The following is a 22,859-nucleotide window of genomic DNA, read 5'->3' as shown; positions in this document are numbered from 1 at the left end:
TGAGAGATGGATTTCTAATGATACATGGACGATTGTGTGTCAAAAAGCACTTAAGACCCAAGGTTATTACTGAAAGTCATGCTCCTCCATATGCAGAATATAGAGGTATTGATGCCATGGTCAAGGCAGTGGAGCATTTCTTTTATTGGAGAACTTTGAGACATGATGTAATGATGTAGAGCAGTTTGTCAAGACAAGCATCGTATGTCAGAAGGTAAAGCATGATAGGCAAAAGATGCCAAGTTTATCGCAGCCCTTGCCTATTCGAGACAGGCCTTGGCAGAGCATCGCGATGGACTTTGTTTTTGAGCTTTCTAGAGTAAACAAACCCATTTTACTCCGGAGAGGAAGAAAATAAAGGTTGATCATATGGCACGATTGTTTTTTCAGCACATCTTTAAGTATCATGGTATGCCTGAGTCGTTCACTAGTAATCGAGACCCTCGGAATTTATTTTGTAAGGGGTACTTTGAGAATATGGAAACCACACTGAAATTCTCATCATCCTTCCATCCACCGACAGATGGTCAATCTGAGAAAGCAAATTCCACAATGTTAGATCTTTTGAGGTGCTACGTTTTAGACCACAAGACACAGTGGGAGTAGTATTTGCCCTTGGTTGAGTTTGCTTACAACAACACAGTGTATAGTTCCACTAACAAAGCTTCATTTGAGGTGGTTCAGGGTAGCAAGAAGGTACCACCTATCTTGGAAACTAAGGATAAGATCTTTCAAGCTCGCCGTTATGTGGAAAACTTGGATGCACCCTATGCAAAGATAAAATATGCAATTTAAAGATCACATGAAAAGCAAAAGAGGGCCATTGATCGTCATAGACATGCTTTGCACTTTACAGAGAGCGATTATGTATTGATGCTTTTTGAAAAGGCAAGGCTTAAAAAGATGAAAGGAAAATAAAGACTATATCCGCAGTTTAGCATAAGATACTATGGGCCCTTCCAACTATTGGAGAAGATCACCAATGTGGCATGTTGGCTGAAATTACCTCCACATTGACGGATACACAATGCCTTTCATGTTGTTTGTTAAGGCCTTCTCATGGTCATATGCTAGAAGATATGTCTGTTGAAATTCAGCTTGAAATTGAGCAGCTAGACGAGATTATGGTACTCGATTTTGGCACATAAGAAAAGAAACATCAAAGGTAAAGTTTCCAAGAGATACTTGGAAAAATTTCAGAATTATTCACCAATGGATGCCAAATGGATGAAAGAGGATGACTTGGCAAACCAGATCAGTTGTTACAGCTTCACCTAGGTGCCTCTCAATTAGAGCAAACTTTAGTTCAGGCTCCGTTAGGTTCGACAAAGCAAGGGTCCAGAGTATTGTTCATGCTCAAGGGAAAGGTAGCACTTTCACTCCTCCAATTATGGACAACTCTCCTACATAGTGGATCTTAGATGTATTCAACATGCATCCAAGGTACTGTGTTAACAGCATGTTTGCCATGAGGTCACTACTTAGTGTACTAGTCATTGTGCGATGTATAGAGATGAGTATGAGTTTCATCTGGGCACTGGAACTATACTTTTGCATCAGCTTATGATCAATTTAGCATGAATTTTACCTTAGTTTGGAGACAAAAATTCTGCTCAAATTCAGCTCTGTTTTTTATAAGTTTGAGAACCGTTTATCGTCACTTTTGAGATCAGTTTTGCATCAATTTTTGCATTGTTTGCTGGTCAATTTTTGCAATGAGTTTGTGATCAGTTGGAGATCACATTTACAATAGTTTGTGATTACTTCTCAAATCAGTAAATGATCAGTTTATGATCAGATTATTCTCAGTTGTCAATGGTTTACAGCTGGTTCCATGGACAACAGCATGTTAGTAAATGACATTGATAGTTTTAGCCATGATTTATGCTAAATTAATGCTTTTCTATGCATTGATAGTCAGAACAATTGAGAAACATGAGCTGTGGAGGTACCCAACAGGTTTCCAACAACAAGTCTCGATTCTTTGTACTGGCTAGAAATTTTCAGCAAGGTTTAGGGGCATGTAGCATGCTTGGACAGCAGTGCGCAATACTGTTATTTTGATCACTTATCGAAATTCTAGTGCAATATGCTTTTCCTTTGCCGCAATCGAGGACGATCGCAAGGATTTCAAGAGATAGGTCTATCACGAGGACGTGAAATTTAAGATGCTTTAATCTTGCTGATAACATTTGATTAAGTTATTAATCAAATGTGCAAGGTTGTTTAGCACATGTGTTGCACATGGCAATTATTTCATGGTCACAAGCCAAGGACCCCGAGGATGTAGTGGGTGTCAAAGGCAAAAGTTGTGATCAATTATGCCAAGTAGATTTGGGGGTCAATTGGTGTCAATTTTGACCTTGGGACAATTATTTGACCAACAAGTGTTGGTGATGACACTAAAGACTAGCACTAATTAACTTATTAATGCAAATCTAAGGGTCGGCAGAGATTGGGAACCACTCCTGGTTGCAAATGGCTTAGCCAATTAAATTATGGATGGGCACATTTAGTTTTGGAAAGGGTCAGAAGGGTTAAATTTAGTTTTTGGAATTATTCAATGCTAGAAAACAGGTATAGAAGGTTGCCACTTGGCAAAAATGCCCATGCAAGACTGAGAAACGTCTTTAGAGGCTAGAGAGAGGCATTCAATGCATTCAACCTATAAGAGAGAGGGAGGAGATGCTCCTAGTTTGATCTACAACCATTGGAGGAACTTATGAGGCAACCAAAGGAAGGAGAAGACCAATCAACAGAAGATGACAACAATTTTGAGGTTTCCAAGAGCTGGGGACAGCAACTGATGGCTAGCAACAGCAAATTTTGGCATCCCTGGTAGTAGGAGACAATTTGAAGGCCTTCATCACATAGAATTCTTGAATTTCTCTCTCTTCTGGCATTCTCTAGCTTGTGCTCAATCAATCTCAGCATTTCCCAACCTTTTGGATCACATTTCAATCAAATTTGGTGGATAGCATAGAGATATCTGCTGTAAACCCCAAATTTCTGCAAAAATTAGAGTTTGACAGCCACCTCGAGTTCCATGCAAATTGGTGAAGGCATTGTACAATGAATTCAGCACTTGAAATTTATGTAATTGTCACGGAATTCAGAAGCCAAGCCATTCATTGTAATTTGGGAAAGCACTTGGTCAGTTGGAGGTTCCATTTGTGCAAGTCCTTGGTGAAAAATCAAGGGGAAATTGGCCCGAATTAATTGCTAATTGTTGCTACAACAAAAGGGCTTTTGGAACAAGAATGGGGATTGTGAATCTCAGCTTGCACTCGATCCATTAGCAATCAAGTTTAACAAATACCGAAAGGAAAACCAGTTTTGAGGCCCACACACTGTCCAATGTCCGAGATTATTAAGGTTATTTGTGCATTTTAAGTTATGTTCATTTACTGATTCCTGTAATTTATTGCTTAATCAAGGAATTACCACCCTTTTTGAGAAGGAACATATCGCTCATATTCATATGTTCTAAAACATACAAATTACTAGGGTAGGCCTCTTGAGGTGTTTTTTGCTTCAACACCATAGTATAGCTCTTATTAAGGATGTATACTGTTGTGTTGACTGCTGAATCCCACAAAGAGTTTTGTAATCTTCTCGCCTTCAGCATACACTATACCGTCTCCATGATAGTACACTTATGTCACTCTAGGACACCATTTTACTTAGGTGTCTAGTATGTTGGGAATTGGCACTTCGTACCAAATCGCTCATGCCAAAGCATAACGATGCCTCCCCCAATGGTGGTTGTAAGAGCTATGAACTCATATAAGTTGTCTTGTCTTAGTCCTTTGCCAACAATATTAACAACACCATCAAGAATTGTCGATCCAATATTGTATTTTGAGACCACAATCTGTAATTGAGGCTAAAGATAGCACATTCTTCTTGATCTTAGGCACATACAATACATCTAAATGTTTCTTAGACTCTTCATTTTGTTTCAAAATATGAAATAGTACTTGTTTCTTCAAATGAGCACATGATGGGTTCTCTTAGAGCCCTACCTATACTACTCTTTCTTGCACATCATGTCACAAGACATTCCACAATCTAATATCCAAGATTTATCAGCTTTTGAAGTCTAAGCTATGAGACAAACGTCCTCAATCATTATGAAGAACTCCAACTCAACTTAAGGATTGTCTCACCAAGAGGGTTGTAGCTCAAGTGGTTTAAGTGTGTGGGCGTGTACATGGGTGTGTGAGTTTAAACCTTGAGTACACCTTAGAGGCATCTTTCAAAGCCTTTCATACCCAAACTCCCCGCGTCCCCTCCGCCCCCCCCCCCCCCCCCCAAACAAACAAAAAAAAAAGGATTGTTCATAGATTGTAATGTCATTCTTGTCATCACTCTCTATCTGCACTATCTTACCATGTGGCTACTCTTTCCATACTAATGGCACTTTTCTTCAAACCTCTTCTTTCCATCCTCCTTCATTATATTTAGCATCCAATGCAGAGTCTCTAGAGCATCCTTCTTCTTCTCACCTTTATCTTTGTTTCATTGGATGCTTCGGGATTTAGCATCCAATGAGCAGTACCTAGCTCATTGTTAGGGGTCTACTTCCAAGCAAGGAACCCTGGAACAAAAATCTAATAGGGAAGGTTCAAGCTATGACACCTACACTTGGAGAACCATGCCAGTCTAGTATTCACTAGATTTTTCAATAGATCAAGACCATAAGCTTAGGGAGGAGCTTTCATTCGTGGTTCACGTGCCATTATCAAAGCATGGAGATCTGTATCATCAAGGCTTCATCACCTACTCTGGACTATAGTTGAAAAGAGGAGGATGCCTCTTCTCTTCAATCACTACTTGCAATCGGAGTCAAACCACACTCTTGAATAGAGAATATACTCATCATAGCAGATATTCTCTCTACAAGTTACTACATTAGTGGGAGATTGGCTTGCATTCCAAGAGCTACTACAGGAGATTCAGAGACAGAGATCATAGGGTCTTAGGGAAGCCACAGCCCACACTTATGATTGAGGTTGTGACAGAGGAAGTTCCACCAAATTGAAAGGCTGATATAAGTACTTCTCAAACCTAGATGGGCCTCTTCTCTAGAAAGGGCAATCTTCTAGCAGTCATTGCAACATTGACATTCACTTTTTGGTTGAGGAGGATCGCCGCCTCTAATGTGAAGACCTTCATCAAATAGTGTTCATTGGATACTCTGGACAAAGGATCAAAGTAGTAGCACACATCGAGAGGAAGTGACATCTTGATCCAGACTTGGCCACCTCTCTTGTGGATGGATGGAGATATACACCTCACCAAAGGTGGCTTTATAGAGACTACAAGGGGATCCAAGAGATAGATGCGGAGGAATTCATTCCTTGACACACCATGTGACGTGGCCTTTTCTGGCTATGCTATTAGGCAAGAGAGGGGGATACAAATAAGCAAGATCAAAGCATAGCCAAAGACCACCCCTCATTGGCACAAAGAGGGAATCTCAAATGAGTTCTTATATAACTTCTAAAGAAGGTTATATGATAGCTTTATGCCTAGAAAGATCTCTCTCTTTCTATGGCTTATAGCTCATAGGAGCTTATAGTTGGTACTTGGGTTGGATATGATAGGAACCCTATGAGCTCTAAGCGGATAAGAAAAGAGAGGCCTCCTTGTAGACATGGAACTTGCGCACTCTCTTCCATACTCCCCCTCAAATGGTTTCGTATATAGTCCACCCAATTGGTTGTTCGTATTTGTTATGTACTTTATTAAGTTTCTTGTACTTTTATTTTGCCTCCAATTTTTATCTAAGGTGATATTAATAGAATTCTCTTTTCTTGGAAGAAGAAAATTTAAATATCCTCCAACATGGTTCCCCTTGACTCACCACTCATATAATTCATCTTGACTCGCCACCCACATGGTCCATCTGACCCGTCAACCACCGTTCAAAATATCCCAAGGAGTATTCACCATATCCCCATAACTCATCACTCGATGTGTTGGGAATAAAGGGTCACCGTGCCTTTCATGCTGTTCGGGTGTGCACGCACCCTTACACATGTACTTAATATATATTATCAAAAACCTAGAGTGGTACTTTGAGATTCTACCCATATCAAGTCTTGTAATCTCTCTCTCTCACTTTCTACTCTGCACTCACTCTCTCTCACTGTGCGAACCATTACATTGCATGTCTTGATCCTCGTGCACTCCCCTAACAAACTAGTATCAGAGCTTTGCTTGCTGGAGCTACGTCAGGATTGCATCACGACAATCATCAAGACAGTCCATCAGACTGTCAGTCTATCAGGCTGCATCAGACAGTATGTCAGACTACGTCAATCCGTCAAGCTATATCAGACAGTCCATCAGACTGCGTCACTCCATCAGGCTGCATCAGGACTGCATTAGGATTGTCCATCAAGCAGTGTCAGACAGTCCATCAGACTGCGTCAGTCCGTCAAGCTGCGTCAGACACTCCGTCAAACTGTGTCCATCCGTCAGATAGCTCAGACTGCAAGCACCAGTCCAATCAAGGTAACAGGATCAAACCTTTGGCCTACTCATGGCTGTTCGCATACGTAAGCACTGCAAGAAATTTTTAGCTGAAAATTTGGGGCTTTTCCCATATTTGGGGATTATGATGCAGAACACGACAATTCGATTCACAAATTGCAAAATTTGGTGCACATTTGCCTAGGAAATTTGGGGCTTCCCACATTTCAATGAAATTTTGTCAATTTCATGGAAATTTGTGCACACTGGACTCAAGAAAATTGGGCCTTTTGCAGGATTTCATCAAATTGTGCAAAAATTGCCTAGTACATGTACTTGGGTACATGTATTGATGCAATTTGGGCGGATTTGCTTTTGAAACTTTGGGGCTTTTCACCGCAATCGTCAAATTTGTGCCCGAGAATGCATTTGGAACACAAATTGCAGCAGAATTTTGGGGATTTCGCATGCAATTGGTGCATTGGTCTATAAATCTAGCTGTAATTGATTATGGAGTACACTAGCAGACATTCTCTAATTCTGGAAATCAATTTGCAGATCTGAAATTTCTGCAATTTCTAGATTTTCAGTGTTGGTTGATACTTCAACGTACCATGGTCATTTGTGTGACATTTGGGATTGCATTTGCCGACATTTGAGTCAACCTAGTGCTGCAAATCGTGGCTGGAAACAGTGACAAAGCAAACTTGTGCACATCGAGAAGCTTGAGGGTGCACACAATTTTGCAATATAGCAAAAATAGTGCTACAATGTCTTGGTGTAGAAGCAACAAGTAAAGCCAATCAAACCAATCAAAGCAAAGGGAATAAGACCAACGGGTATGGAACAAGAAGAGTGGGATGATTTGGATGAGCTTGCACGCTCTACCATAGAGCTTTGAATGTCAAACAACTTGCCTTTTAACATTGAGAAGCTCAATTCTGCATATGAAATGTGACGAAGACTTGAGGAATTATATGCTCAAAAAAGTGCAACCAACAAGGTTTATTGGCTCAAGAAGTTGATGGACCTTCGCATGAAGGAAGGTACAGCCATGTCTGTACATTTAGATGAGTTCATCCCAATTTTCAATCAGCTGATTGCTTTGGATTTCCACATTGATGATGAGTTCAAGGCTACTTTCTTGCTACGCACTTCACCTGAAAGTTGAAATACTTTCAAGACAGTTTTGAGTAACTCAAATGCTTAGCTATTATATTTTGATATGGAGAGTTCTTTGCTGATGGAAGAACACAACAAGCAAAATAATTCAGCAAACAAGTTTTCTAATGCATGGCATACTAAGGGCAAATTTTAGTAAAAGGGCAGTTCTAAAAATAGACCGCGTAGCAAGTCTCATGGCAAAAATGTGGGGTATCATCATTGTGGCAAGAAAGGGCACTACAAATGGGACTCTTTTTAATTGAAGAAGAAAAAGGAGATACTTCGTATCCTTTGTATGTATCTAGCATGCATGACCATGTAATCACTATAACTTGACCAACCAAGTGTTTATTTGTGGCATAGTTAGTTGGGACAGTCTGAAAAGATTGAGGAAGTCACAGAGTTGTATTCGAGGAAGATGTACTAATAGGACAGCAAAGAATGCCCACTAGATAGCAACAAATACCTACTATAAATGGCCCTGAAAATGCAAGGAATGATGCTGAAAATGATCAGCAAGATATTGCCCATGATGCACCACAGTTTCAGCAAGAACAGATGCCTTTGAAACAACCAGAATCGGTTGTACATCATGCTACACCTCCAAACCAGCAAACTCTCAATGGAGATTTGCAGTCTGAACAGCTAGCAAATCTTGATTGTTGGGTCTGTAAGTCAACCAGAATGCAAAGACAGCCAAATAGAATTGTTCCTGGTGTCAATTATGTTGCCAATTATGTCGTGCTGACAGACTCTCGTGAGCTGTCATGCTTCAAGGAAGCAATGGACAGAAAAGACAGTAAGAAATGGCATAAGGCTCTGCTGTCAGAGATGGAATCTCTCATGAAAAATGGCACTTGGGATTTGGTGCATTTGCCTAAAGAACAAAAATGCTACTATGCAAATAGAAACATGGAATTGATTTTGATCAAAAATTTTCTCATGTGGTCAACATGACTACTTTGCGAACCATTTTTGGGCTTGGTTGCATCTGAAAATATGGAACTCATATAGATGGATGTAAAAACCGCTTCCTTACATGGTAATCTGCATGAGGAGATCTATATGCAGCATTCTGAAGGTTTTGTTGCAAAGGGGAAAGAGCAAGTATGTAAACTCAACAAGAGTTTGTATGGGCTAAAGCAAGCACCATGAGAATGGTATCATAAATTTGAAACATTTATGCAATCTCAAGGATTCCATACATCTCAAGTTGAGCACTACTTATACACCAAGAAGGTAGCATATGGCAGCCTTATTCTCTTGGTTTTGTATGTGAATGACCACCGATTGCACGCACGGGTATTCATGCTTTGGACTCCTTGAAACAAAGCCTACACAGTAGCTTTAATATGAAGAATCTTGGTGAGGCCAATCATATTCTTGGTATGCGTATACTTAGGGACAAATCGCAAGGTCTTCTCTATCTATCACAACAACAATATATTACTAAGGTTTGCAGCGTTTCAAAATGGAGAGGGAGAAATTCATTGGTGTACCGTCGCCTCCATATGTGACACTTAGTGCAAATGACAGTCCTACATTTGATTATGGAAAGGTTGAGATGTCCAAGATTCCTTATGCTTCAGCTCTGTTGGTAGCTTAATGTATGCTATGGTTGCTACACGCCTTGACATCGCATTTTTGGTGGAACTGGTTAGCAGGTATATAGAATATCCTCGCAAAAAGCATTGGGAAGCAATGAAGGGTATCATGAGATACCTTAAGGGCACAAAAGACTTGTGCATCTGCTGATAACCAAGAAATTTGTGTAACTACGGACACAAAAATATGCTCAACATGGAAACATCTTTTGTAAAACTGGCACTTTGCTTTTGTTCTTCTTGTCAAAAAAAGCATTTATAAAGCAATGTAAAAGTATGGGTTCAAAAGCTCACATTTTAAAATGTGAAAGGAAAAGAAAGGGTCAAACACATTTGTCCTATTCTCAAAATGAAGGATCTTCTAGACCTTAGCCGATGTATGCAACTTGATTTTATAATTCAAGAAAAAAAAGGAGGTGGTTGCAGCCGTGGGATTTGAGAAGGTGGGAGGTTGAGGTGATTACATCCTCTCTCTTCCTTTATCTTCTCACCTTACGGTTCATTTCACCCTCTCCGCATTTGGCATAAGTTTTATTTCTCACTCTTGTCTCTTTCTCTCTTGTACTCCTTTGCAAGATCTTATGGAGAGTAAGGAAGAGGAGAATGAAGGGTTTTCTGAACCTTAGCCAATGTATGCAACTTGATTTTATAATTCAAGAAAAGAAAATGAGGTGGTTGCAGCCGTGGGATTTGAGGAGGTGGGGGGTTGACGTGGTTACATCCTCTCTCTTCCTTTATCTTCTCACCTTACGGTTCATTTCCCCCTCTCCTCATTTGGTATAACTCTCATTTCTCATTCTTGTCTCTTTCTCTCTTGTGCTCCTTTGCAAAATCTCATGGAGAGTACAGAAAAGGAGGAGAGTGAGGATACAAGCATTTGTTAATCTCTTGCATGCTATTTTTCTTGTGTGTTTTGAGGCATGGATTCTTGGTAAGAAGGAGAATTTTCTTGCAGGTTTTTGTAGCCAGCAAGCTATTTGCAGCCTCTGCTAGTTGGGTTTGTGGTTCTCGATGTGCCGCGGCAAGGTGCTCTTCATCTTCTTTAGGAAGCAAAAGTCATCTATTGTTGGCTTCATGGGATGCAAACTATGTTGGCCATCCTAACTCCAGGAAGTCTACTTCAAGATATGTGTCCATGTTTACAAGGGGAGCAATCTCTTGGATACCCAAGCTGTAGAAGTGTGTTGCATTGTCTACTACAGACGCAAAGTATGTGGCTTCCTTTGAGGCATGCAAGGCTTTATGGCTTTCACGTTTGGTGAGAGAGCTTAGCATTACAGAGGTTCCTATTATCCACTATGATAGTCAGAGTGCTATCATGTTAGCATCCAATCCTATCTTTCATGCAAAGACAAAGCACGTACAAGTAAAGTATTATTTTATCAGGGATGTACTTGACAGCAAGAGCATCGAGCTTGTCAAGGTAATACCAATGATAACCCTGTAGACCTTCTCACAAAGGGTCTTCCAACAAAGCAGTTTGCTCATTGCTGCCAAATGATGGGGGTTGGATATTATATGTGTATTTCAGCTTTGTAAATACATAGACTTAGCTGATTCTTTCCTCTCACTTCAGACAAGTTGCCTTTAGGTGGGAGGTTGTTAGGAATAAAGAGTCACTGTGCCTTTTCCGGTATTCGGGTGTGCACACACCCTTACACATGTACTATATATATAATATCAAAACCTAAAGTGGTACTTTGAGATTGTACCCACATCGACTCTCTCTCTCTCTCTCTCTCAGCTCGTGACCGCCTCACTAGAGGATACTCAGCATTGGCTCTTATGGAGCGACAGTGTCATCAGGCACATTTCCAGGAGCCCCGCACCAAGGGGTGGCTCTTTGATACTCTAATCACTCCAGCACTGATGTATGGAGCAGCTATATGGGGGCCAGGCCTTGCCGATTATGTATGGACATTGATGGAGAGACCTCAGGTGATCATGATATCTAGATTGATTCGCAGCAAGGCCTCAGTCCCACATGACATTGTGCGAGCAAAGCTTGCCACACCGCCCATGCTAGTCGAGGCATTATTTCAGACAGTCTGCTTCCTACACAGATTTCAGGATATGGACAGAGATCGCATTGCATATAGAGCATATATGGCATCTCAGGAGATGGCTCGAGCGGGGGATACCACATCATGGTATGCACAGACTAGAGCTTGGCTTGACAGACATGGGCTGGACATTGATAGACTCCCACCTCTTCTATATGATACTCAGGCTCCCACTTACACCCTCTCTCTCTTTGAGAGGAACAGAGTCATCAGACAGGAGATATGGCATATTTATATACAGAGGACATGGGTCAGCCCTGCACAGCCACTGCCATCGAAGATGGCACATTATTATACACAGTTCTTAAGGATATCAGAGCAGGGATTCATAGAGATTCCCAGATATATGCAGATCTATATGCCACATCGATTGAGAGTTCTTATTGGACAGCTCAGGGTATTATCACATCAGCTTATGATTGAGAGTGCAGAGCTAGTGGCATCCCGCGGGAGGAGAGGATATGCCCCCTTTGCAGATCAGAGGTGGAGAGTGAGGAGCATTTTGTTCTTAGATGCCCGGCATACTCAGAGTTGAGATCTAGATACACATTGAGCAGCTCACTTCAAGGATGTATGACTGATATGGATCAGAGATCATTTGGCCGTTTTCTGGGAGAGGCATGGCACATCAGAGAGCAGAGCATACAGCGGGTCCCAGTCAGAGAGGGGCCCACCCAGACGACTATTACACAGTTCTTTCAGACAGACAGAGTGAGAGCTACTGTACCAGCCTCCAGCCAGACCTCCGGGCTCACACTACAGCAGGCTGAGGACCAGCGTACCCGACGCCGCACGAGGATCCGCGGGTTTCGGACCCCACAGCCACACCGACAGGAGATCCGGAGGATTCTTGATCTACATCGACAGCAGACTGAGATCCGACGACACTCGACACATTGGATCTCAGATCTCCAGTTTGCTCTTTCTCCACTGCCGATGTACCACATCCTGCATCCAGGAGGGATCACCTGCTATTAGCGACTTCGACGACTGCTACTAGGATAGTATATCTCCCTGCATCTGTTACATATACACATCGCACCACTTTATCACAGCCGACAATTGTTCCCCTATCACAGCCGACATTTGTTCCCCTTTTGTAGCCATTATCTGGAGTACCAGAGCTACATACGCACATACACATACACGACACTTATCACACTCACAGCACCGTATTTTCAGTTTCCAGTTTTTAGCTTTTCATTCAGCACTTTTATTTTGGATAGCTGGACCTCATCAGTTGTATCACAGTTTGTCTCATAGGCCAGTTTTGGTCTTTAGAAGACGTTAATATAACTTTCTTTCTTTCTTTCTTTCTTTCTTTCTCTCTCTCTAGCGTGATGGACGTACCTAGTGTGATGCTGGCGTGACGAGGCGTACCTGGTGTGATGGACGTGTTTGGCGTGAGTGACGGGATGCTGGCGTGACGGACGTGTTTGGCGCGAGTGATAAGAGCTGACATGACTGTCATGTCCCTGTCCTACAAGAGGCGGCAGTCTAGTGGGAGCAACGGTAGTGACAATAGTCTGGCGGGACTGTCGTGAGTGCTGACCCGAAGGAGCTGCTCTGCAAGGTCACGTCTCTGCACAGGGAGACAACCACTGTCCTGCAGGACACGAATGTACTTAGATGACATGAATGCTGGCTTGTCTGCTGTGTCCTGGGTGAATGTACTGTGGCAGCAGTGACGAATGCAGACACTCTCAGATTGCACTTACTCTCTCAGACTGACATAAATGCAAGCACTGTGAATGTACTGTGGCAGCAGTGACGAATGCAGACACTCTCTCAGATTGCAGACACTCTCTCAGACTGACATGAATGCAGACACTGTGAATGTATCGTGGCAGCAGTGACGTATGCATACACTCTCCCAGATTGCAGACACTCTCTTAGACTGACATGAATGCAGACGTTGTGAATGCACTGAGATTGCAGATGTACTCAGACTGATGTGAACCTTGCATGCTGTGTGGACTGGAAACCTGCGTGATCTCAGACTGACGCACATTAACATTTCATGCTACAGTCATATCTTATGATGCAGTCACATTGACAGTCTATGATATACTGTCTCTAGTTCATGCTAGAGTGATAGTTTATGTCACTGGTTTACTACTCTACCCAGACTGTAAACAGTTTTATGCTATAGCGCATACTATAATTACGATGGAAGAAACTGACAATGAAGGAATCACAAAGCCAACCATGGAGACAATGTTTCATACACCGCCAAAGAACACGAGATACAAAACCTATGGGCGTAAAACCCGAGATTGGAATGTCTCTCCAGGGTCGAGTAGATATGGGAAGACATCCCGCAAAATTAATGAAACACTATATGAGGAGATGTTGACCATACTCCGTGCTGAAATACGTACCATGAGGAAGGAAATGGAAAAGGACATACAAGAGCAGGTTCGAGCTGAAATGATGGAAGAACTAAAAAAGGAGATGCAACAAACTTTGGATGCACGCATGGCAAAGAAAGACTCATTGATCTCTAATCTACAAGAAGAACTAGACGAATGCAAAAAGAAACTGGACACACAAAAGGAACCACAAACCACACCAGAACTACAAAAAGAAATGGATGTTTTAAAAAAGGACATGCACACCTATGCAAGTGTGGTGGAAGGCACCCAAAAGAAAATGGAGAATGTTGAGAATACCATCAAAGAAAATGCAGAATGGATAGATGTGGCAAAAAAGAACAAAGGAATGCATGGCAACAAAGTGGAAGTCATGAATGCCACCTTGGAAGAAGAGGCAAAAAGGCGGGTACGCGCACTCCACGTAAGAGTGGTTGGACTAGATGAAAAAAGCTCCCCAATTGAAGATGCTACAGCTCTTGCCACCAAAATTGGAGCTACAAATGTACCCATCATTGGGGCTTGGCGAGTCGGGAAGGCTGACACAAAAACAAAAGTCCTCATCTTGAAGTTTGGAGACCTGGAAAAGAAGAGAGCCTTCCTCTCTAAGAGGATCGCTCTCAAAGGAGAAAAGATCTACCTAGATGAAGACCTCACCCCAGCCCAGTTAGCCCACAGGAGGGAAAATATGCCACATGTTCTAGAGGCATGGAAAGCAGGTAAATGGGCTGTATACAGAGATGGAAGAGTCATCATCACAGAGAAAAGGACGGCATGACGGTGCGCGGCCTATGAGACCCTGAAGTTCACACTGTGGAATTGCAATGGCTCCCTTAAGACAGATGTAGGTTATTTTGAGGATACTTTCAAAGGTATAGACATTGCTATGTATACTGAGACACATCAATGTAAAGACAGCCGTTTACCTGATGTATATGGATATAGATGGGAAAGTGTATATCGCCCTCAGCCTAGACGGCCTGGAGGGACGAGGGGATCAGGAGGTGTGGCAATTCTATTTAGAGAAGAGCTCCGAGATATAGTCCAAGTGGTACATAGAGATGTAGAGGCAAGATACATGTGGATCAGGTTACGTACAAGCAGAACTCGCAACATGTATATTGCCATATGCTATTTTCCCCCTGCATACTCTAAGTTTGCCCCTAAAGAGGCATCCCCGTATACACCACTATATGAGGACATAATGGGATACATGAGAATTGGGGATGTTCTACTAGCAGGAGACTTTAATGCACGCACAGGAAACAACCAATCTGCTTTCTTTGACACTAGTGATGAGATGTTCAGAGATATTGCATTAGATGAAGTGGGATTAGTTAGATCAGCCCAAGATAGAGAGAGAACAGAATATGGAACACACCTACTGGCACTGGGAAGTGCACATGGTTTGGCCATCCTTAACGGGCTACCACAGTGGCCAAGATCTAATGGCTTCACATGTTGGAATAACAAGAAGGAGTCAAGCACAGTGGACTATTTGATTGGATCACCCAACTTGCTACCTGACATAAAAAGTTTTGAAATCTCAGACAGACCAATTGGATTAGTAGCAGACCATGCTATTCTAGCTTTCACAATGCAATATGGGCATATACATGAAGCACAGTCACATATACCAAAATTACCATGCTATGATTTTGTGGAAGCGACCTCACACATATACAGCATTACTGTGCGAGATGCATTGAGGGAGCTAGACACACAGGCCTCTCTGGATGAGTTTACAGGACAGTTGGCCGAGATAATACACACTTCAGCAGCATACGCTTTCCCACACACTACACCGTCAGATAAACCTCCACGAGGTAATGCTCCACAGAATGGTTGGTATGATGATGAGTGCAGAGAGACACGAGCACGTTTTCAGCGAGAGCTGGCACTTGGTATATGCACCCATAAGCATGCTTGAACACTCTTCAGACGGTTGGTATGCAAAAAGAAGCAGGAATACCTGAGCAGACTAGAAACAGAAATGTATTCCATGTTCTTGGGGCAGGACAGCAAGAGAGCATGGAAAAAGATGCATGAGAGCCAGCCACCCCTACAAATTACTAGACCGGATGATTGGCATGGATATGCTTGCACACTCTATGATATCCCTGGCCAAGAGCCTATGCCACTCCCCTCAACCTCAAGACCAGCAAATTGCAGATTTTTCACAGAAAAAAAAGTGAGGAATGCCATATGGAAGCTGAAAAATGGAAGAGCCCAAGACCATGAGGGTTTAGTGGCTGAACACTTCACGCATGCCTGTGATATTCTGGCACCAACGCTGGCTCACATCTTTAATAGGGCAGTTTGTGAGGGATTTCCAACCTGTCGGTCAGACCATATTATTGTGCCGCTCTTTAAGAGTGGAGACCCCGCGCTACCTAGTAACTACCGAACTATCATGATTGGACACATGCTGGCCAAGATATATGGCTCTATCGTGGAACAAGCGTTGAGTGAATGGGCCGAGATGCATGGCCTGAGGTCAAAAGGCCAGGCTGGCTTCAGGAGGGGATATACAACTCTAGACCATATCTTTACGTTGAGGGCAATCATTGAAGAAGGCAAGGCATTCAAGAAAAAGATCTATTGCTGTTTTGTGGACTTTCGCAAGGCCTTTGACACAGTGCCACGTGCTAGACTCATGAAAAGAATGCAAAACATTGATGTGCCCGTAGAGATACAGTGGAGTATCTATGCCCTATATGAGACAGTGACAGGCAGAGTACGAACACCTGAGGGCATCTCAGATACAGTCAATAGCACCATTGGGGTGAAACAAGGCTGTCCACTTTCACCGACACTTTTTGGGCTGTATATAGATGAAATTTCAGAATATGTGGATAGGACGGGTGGGGCCGGAGCCAGCCTAGCTGGAGTGCTGATACCATTACTGCTTTATGCCGATGATATTGTACTTATATCTGACTCACCTGAGGGACTAAATAGACACTTGGATGCATTATCAGCTTTTTGCAGAGATAGACATCTTAAGGTGAACCTTGGGAAAACTAAAGTTATGGTATTTAACACTTCAGCTGCTTGGGTGACAAGAGCTGAGCACCAGTTTACTTTTGACGGAGAGCTAGTGGAGATGGTTAGGCAGTATGTTTATTTGGGGCTCACATTGAAGGGACCACAGTTCTCTTGGAGAGAGACATCAGAGGCTCGTTTGGCAAAAGCATATGCAGCCTTAGGGGCATTGGAGAGGCAATGTGCTCACATACAATTTCATGAGCCGCGCACCAAACTGTGGCTTTTTGACACCTTGGTTACACCCACACTCCTATATGGGGCAGCTATTTGGGGTCCGAGTTTGTTTCACACGAGGAGACAGCCTTTGGGAGACCAGGATGGACCAGAGAAGGAATACTATGATGGATGGGAGCATATGGAAAGACCACTGGTCATGATGATCTCACGCATGATACGAGCGAAGAGCTCGACCCCACATGAGATTATCAGAGCTGAGTTGGGGGCATCACCCATGGTGGCTGAGGCCTTGGTTCAGGCAGTGACTTTCATACATAGACTATGGGAGCTCCCCCAAGATAGATACCCACGGCTAGCCCTGGCCTCTTCTAGACAACTAGCAGCAGACGGTGACAAACACTGTTGGTATGCTCAGATGAGTACATGGATGCGTCTACATGGTCTGCAGATTGACAGACTACCCCCCTTTGACTATAGCCTGGATTGCCCTACACTTGACCTAAGCCGATCAGAGCTAAACCATGTGATCAGAGCAGACATACTGAAGTTAGATACGGAGAAGACCTGGATCCGACCCCCCTCGCCCCATGGCACGAGGATGGCACACTACCAGACCCACTTCCTCCAGGTATCTGAGGATGGTTTCATCACCCGACCCAATTACATGGACACACAGCTGCCTCATGGACTACGCACAGTTATTGGTCAGATCCGCACCTCATCCCACCACCTGAGGATTGAGACAGGAAGATGGGAGGGTATACAGACAGAAGAACGCATATGCCCACTATGCGACAGAGAGCCAGAGACAGAGGAACACTACATCTGCCGATGCACTGTATATTACGACATACGAGGTAGATACCACTGTCTGTTTCGAGAGGGTTTTGGACCCCTGAGACGGATCATGCAGTATGAGGATCAGAGATGCTTGGGATTTTTCCCCTTGGAGCTCCAGAGGCGCAGAGCAACAATTCTACGGAGTAGGAGGCCCCCACAGCTCGGCTCACATAGACAGGGAGCAGTCACTGACTTTTTCATGGATACACGACAGAGTATGGCAGATACCACTACTACTGCCACACAGCCTACAGGAGTACATCATCATTGGACCTCATCTTCTGTAGGTGTCCCTTTGGATAGAGCAGTGGCACTTAGCCGGTCTAGGCGCCCACGTCCACCCGGACGAAGGCCTAGACATCCACACCACAGACAAATTAAAGCCATCATTGAGCATCACAGGAGACAGATGCCAAGACGCCTCAGCTATGCAGAGATACACCTCCCTAGAGAACAGACATATCATTGATGGAGAGTTTTCCTTTCTCTACTCTCACTTTCAGATCACTGACATGTTTCCCTTTTATGGGACACTATTTCATTTCCTTTTCAGTCTTATAGGCATGTTTTTCATCTTTTTTCTCGTTCTAGATGAGAAACACACCATCATTGTATGTACTGCTTTGGTCTCATAGGCCACATTGGCCTTTTAGAGACGTTAATATACTCTCTCTCTCTCTCTCTCTCTCTCTCTCTCTCTCTCTCTCTGTGTGCAAACCACAACATCGTGTGTCTCGATCCTCGTGCACTCCACTAACTACCTTCATTAACATGTTCCCACTTGACCCAACGGTTAAGTCCACATAGGCCATCTCATAACCTTCTAGTCTTCAAGGCTAGACCCCTTCTAGTGTCTGAACTGGAAGCCCTACCAATGCCTAGTGCCCATCATCACTTCTCCTCATTTTGGGGCCTTACAATGTTTGGTAGTTGGAGCATAGGCAGGTGACTGAGACATGGGAATTTCAGTGACTTCCAACCATTAGACTTTGAGTCTCCACAAGAAAGCATTGCAAGATAAACCAGGACTCAACAAATGGTGCAATCAAATTTGCCTGAGAGTCTAAATCCCAGTAATAGAGCAGAGCAATAGAACTGTTCTCTCTAGCTGATAATGACAAAATATCCCATAATTATATAAGAATTATAACAGCAAACATTAGTGTTTGCTGATTCTATTAAAAAAACGTTATTCTATGTTTTCTCCTTGATTTCATGATCAATTCTTCATTATAGACAGGTAATACAATTAAATAAGCAAGGTATATTAATGTTTGATTTGTTTACAATGTTATTAAATCTTATTTAACAAAGGTTTCTTAACAATAGCAGAATCACAGTTCTAGAATAAATAATCATCACTTGCAGCATTCAATTACCTCTTCAGGAAGAACATATGACCAACACTCTATAATCACATGCAAATAATGCATGCACACCCTTGCATGTTCCACACAGTTTTCAAAACAGCATTATCTGTTCAGAGGCACAGATCTCAACCTATGCTCAAATAAGAGGCATAAAAATGTATCTACAATATGAGATTGCTACAGCTGACCTCAAGCAGTTGAAATACATTGGTACAGGAACAGAACAGGAAAGTTGCAGTAATTAAATGGGTCTCAGCCTAAAATACTTGAGCTTGCCCACAACTTCTCGCAAGGCATGATCTTGCTTACAACCCCTATACATACAGTTTGTTACTTTTTTTTGTAGTGGCTCACACCCCCTATATACATACCACACCACAAACACACAATTTGTCTCTTTCTTTTGTAGTGCCTCAATTGCAAGCTACATTGACAGATCCCACCACCAGCAAAGAATGTAAAACAATCTAACAACCCATTTTTTCAGATGCACCATCTAGTTCACACCCCCTACACACATACCACACCACATACACACACAGTCTGTCTCTCGTTTTGATAGTGGCAAAATTGTGAGCTACATAGACAGATCCCCCGATTAAATTCACATGGCAGTTCACAGGCAAAAGTATCTGTTCACAGGAAGGTTGTGTTCTCCCCCAACTCAAACACACACCCATGCATGCTACATGTGAAAAGTGATGCATTCAGCTATTTAAAGCCAAAAACTTCAAATTCAAACCACCATAACATTGTACACTTAGCTCATACTGTCCTGCTCTCGTGTGTGTTAACATTGGTATGACACCAACCAACAGTTCCATTCAGGCATAAACAACTTCCCATGCTACATATGTGGTGACTACTTAAAACATTCCCTACAGCAGGAAGGAAAGACACAAGAGGCCAGCTCTTACCTTTGATATGCCTTTACATTGTACACCAAATGCCAGAAAAAAGTTTCCTTATTGGGTCAGATATAGGCTTCAACATTCTAAAAGGAGCCTTTTGAAAATGACAACACCAACAAATTTTCCCATCCAGAACTAAACCACTTCCAGTTAAGACACTTAATGACCTCCTCCTGTTCCTTCTAAAGTAGAGGAAAAAACACAAAATGCCAGCTATTACCTTCGACACATCAATAGGAACATCCAAATAATGATCCAAGAAATTTGCATTCTGCTCTGGATCAAGAAGTTCTAGAAGTGCACTGGCAGGATCACCAGCATGCCCTCTCCCTATCTAAACAGTCAAGGCAGTCAACATCTCAGAATAAACACCCAATATCCCATTATTGAAAGGAGGCAAAACATCAGTACTGCAAAAACCTTACCTTGTCAATCTCATCAATCAGTACAAGAGGATTAGAGGTACCAGTTGTCTTCAAGCATTGCACCATCTTCCCAGGCATGGCCCCAACATAGGTTCTTCGATGACCCTGAAACAGAAGAACAAAGACTGGGTCTCAACATTCTCAAGTAGCAACTGAGTTGAATCAAAACCAACACTGAGCATTAAAACAATTAAACCTTGATTTCTGCCACATCACTCAGGCCTCCAACAGAAAAGCGGTAGAATTTGCGGTTAAGTGCTTTCGCAATTGATCTCCCAATGCTAGTTTTCCCCACACCAGGAGGACCAGACAAGCAAATTATTTTACCTGTCATAAGGAAACTAATATGTAAATGCTAATGAAACAAACATCATTATGCCTACAGCTCAAACAAACAACAAAACTATTACGTATGTCAAAAGGAATATTGAATTGCACAAGTTTATCCAAAACCGTAAGGCATTTCCTGGTATCCAATGCCAAATTGTGTCCTTCTTTACATGAGGATGAATGATCACAATTCTTTGTTACTAAATATCTTTTGCAGCCAAGAACATTTTTATGGAAACACAGAAGCCCAAGACGCCTAGTGGACATTCTAGCACTAGTTGTTTCAAGGAACTCATGGACCAGCATGGGGATGTGGATGGTCTTTTCACATCACAAGCCAACCACAAACTTAACATGCATTCAAGACTTGGCACAGACAGAATGGGCAGCAGGATGATAAGCCACAAAGAAAGCATTCTAGAGTGGAAGACTAAGTGGCACCTTTCTGCAAGTTGGTAAGCTTGATTATGCCTAAATAATAGCCTGAGTAAGAGATCCATAACACTTGATGCTTGAGGACTCCAAGAAAGACATCCAGAGTCCAATGCTGTCATTGATCTTATGTAACACTAAATTTTTACTTCCAATCTAGGGTTCCACAGTGACAGTGAAGGAAAGAGGAAATACAGAAGTGGAAAGGGAACAGAGGCCCACAGGAAACTGAGCAATGTAGATGTATGGACCTCTGCAGATGTTTAGAGGGAGTTTCCTTCAGTCCAACCAGGTTCTTGAACAATCAAAGGTGGGAATTAGAAGTATTCAGTTACCAAGACCAGCTGCAGAATTCGCCTATACACGTTATGGACATCAAGTCACAAGTGACAAGCATGAATGGAACATTGCCTTTCATATTCCTGCTCAGCAATCTTAATTATATAAAATTTTGGGAAATAAGAGCTTGTTTCCAACCAAGAGGTACCAAAAGAGCTTTAGGGTGATTGTATTTCTTGATCTACATGTGTAAGACTCTATGCCAACAAAGCCATTCCAATAGCAATGGGCAGCGCAGGCCCGGAATATTCAAGCTTTAAAGAAGATTGCAGGCAGTGGTCTAGCACACACAAAGTTAGATGTTGTTCCCCAAAGTCTTCCAATTTGAAAACAACCACAAGCCAAAATCAACCTAACCAAGCAAAGTGAGAACTGCAAAAAATGACTAAATAAAGGTTTCCATTTACAGGAGGCACAAAAGTGACTTCAATTTGATGTTGTCCAGGGCAGTAATGATGCACATGCCAAAGGATTGGAGATGCTTTACATTGAAATGGGCAACAAAGAGTTTCCACACTACTCTCCCACTTTAGCCACAGGCTACCAAGAGCTGAATAGAGTACCCCATTGAAGTTGCACTTCATTCAAAACTGTCAAGGTCCAGTGTCGCAACCTGCAGACGTGACTTCAGGTCTAAAGTTGGAACCTGGCTGGCATCCTCTCTGCAAACTGACATGCCCTAACTCCAATGGCCTGGCTGTCAGCGATTGGCATTCCTTGGACAGGCAGGTTCAGATCTGAGCAGTTTTTGGCAGTTGTACCAGGTAGTCCACGTGGCAGGCAGTCCATACAGCTGACGTCAATAGGCGGCAAACAGAGCAGGCGACAGGTGGCAGGTCGGACAGTTCTGCAGCAGTCGGACAGTGCAGGTCCAACAGTTGCTGTATAGTCAGCTGCATTTGATGCAGACGACCTGCATTATTTGTCATTTTTCTTGGGCTATTTATTGGCCCCAGTCTCCACACTCTTCCTGAGTTCTGTTCTCGAGTTTCAAGGCTGGACACCGTGGAGACTGCCCTCAGGGTTCACACAGAGTGAGATCTTCGAGGTGGACAATTACGCAAACATACTCTCTGCACCCGTGTACATATCTGTATCCTTATACAGCATCCTTCACTACAAATTTTCTGTGTTTCACAGTCTCCTTCTCTCTCTCTGTTCACTCTTTGCCTTGGTCATACGCTTCCGCTCTGCTTCAGTCTCACATGGTATTAGAGCATTGAAGGACTAGACCTACTTGAAGAGGAGATTTCAGCGCGACACAAGGCTGCATTTTCAGTGTTCAAGGGTGAGCGGGAGGGCTG

The 22,859-nt window shown here is 42.7% G+C and overlaps 1 protein-coding gene across 1 annotated transcript in view; it reads right to left on the bottom strand.

Moving 5' to 3' along the window:
• LOC148034093 (lon protease homolog, mitochondrial-like) overlaps nucleotides 1–22,859 on the bottom strand; it is a 199,096-nt gene that overhangs the window by 51,034 nt on the left and 125,203 nt on the right. The window contains exons 13-15 of the mRNA XM_087682085.1: nucleotides 20,651–20,781; nucleotides 20,455–20,559; nucleotides 20,250–20,363 (exon numbers count right to left, since the gene is read on the bottom strand). Coding sequence (XP_087538211.1) covers nucleotides 20,250–20,363; nucleotides 20,455–20,559; nucleotides 20,651–20,781 — 350 coding nt within the window. The remainder of the gene's footprint in view (nucleotides 1–20,249; nucleotides 20,364–20,454; nucleotides 20,560–20,650; nucleotides 20,782–22,859) is intronic.

Source organism: Lygodium microphyllum, chromosome 7 (assembly GCF_053477565.2).
Source record: "Lygodium microphyllum isolate KBCC chromosome 7, Lygodium_microphyllum_v1.1.10, whole genome shotgun sequence".
NCBI classification, from domain to species: Eukaryota; Viridiplantae; Streptophyta; class Polypodiopsida; order Schizaeales; family Lygodiaceae; genus Lygodium; species Lygodium microphyllum.
This window is presented reverse-complemented; position numbering and strand designations above follow the sequence as displayed.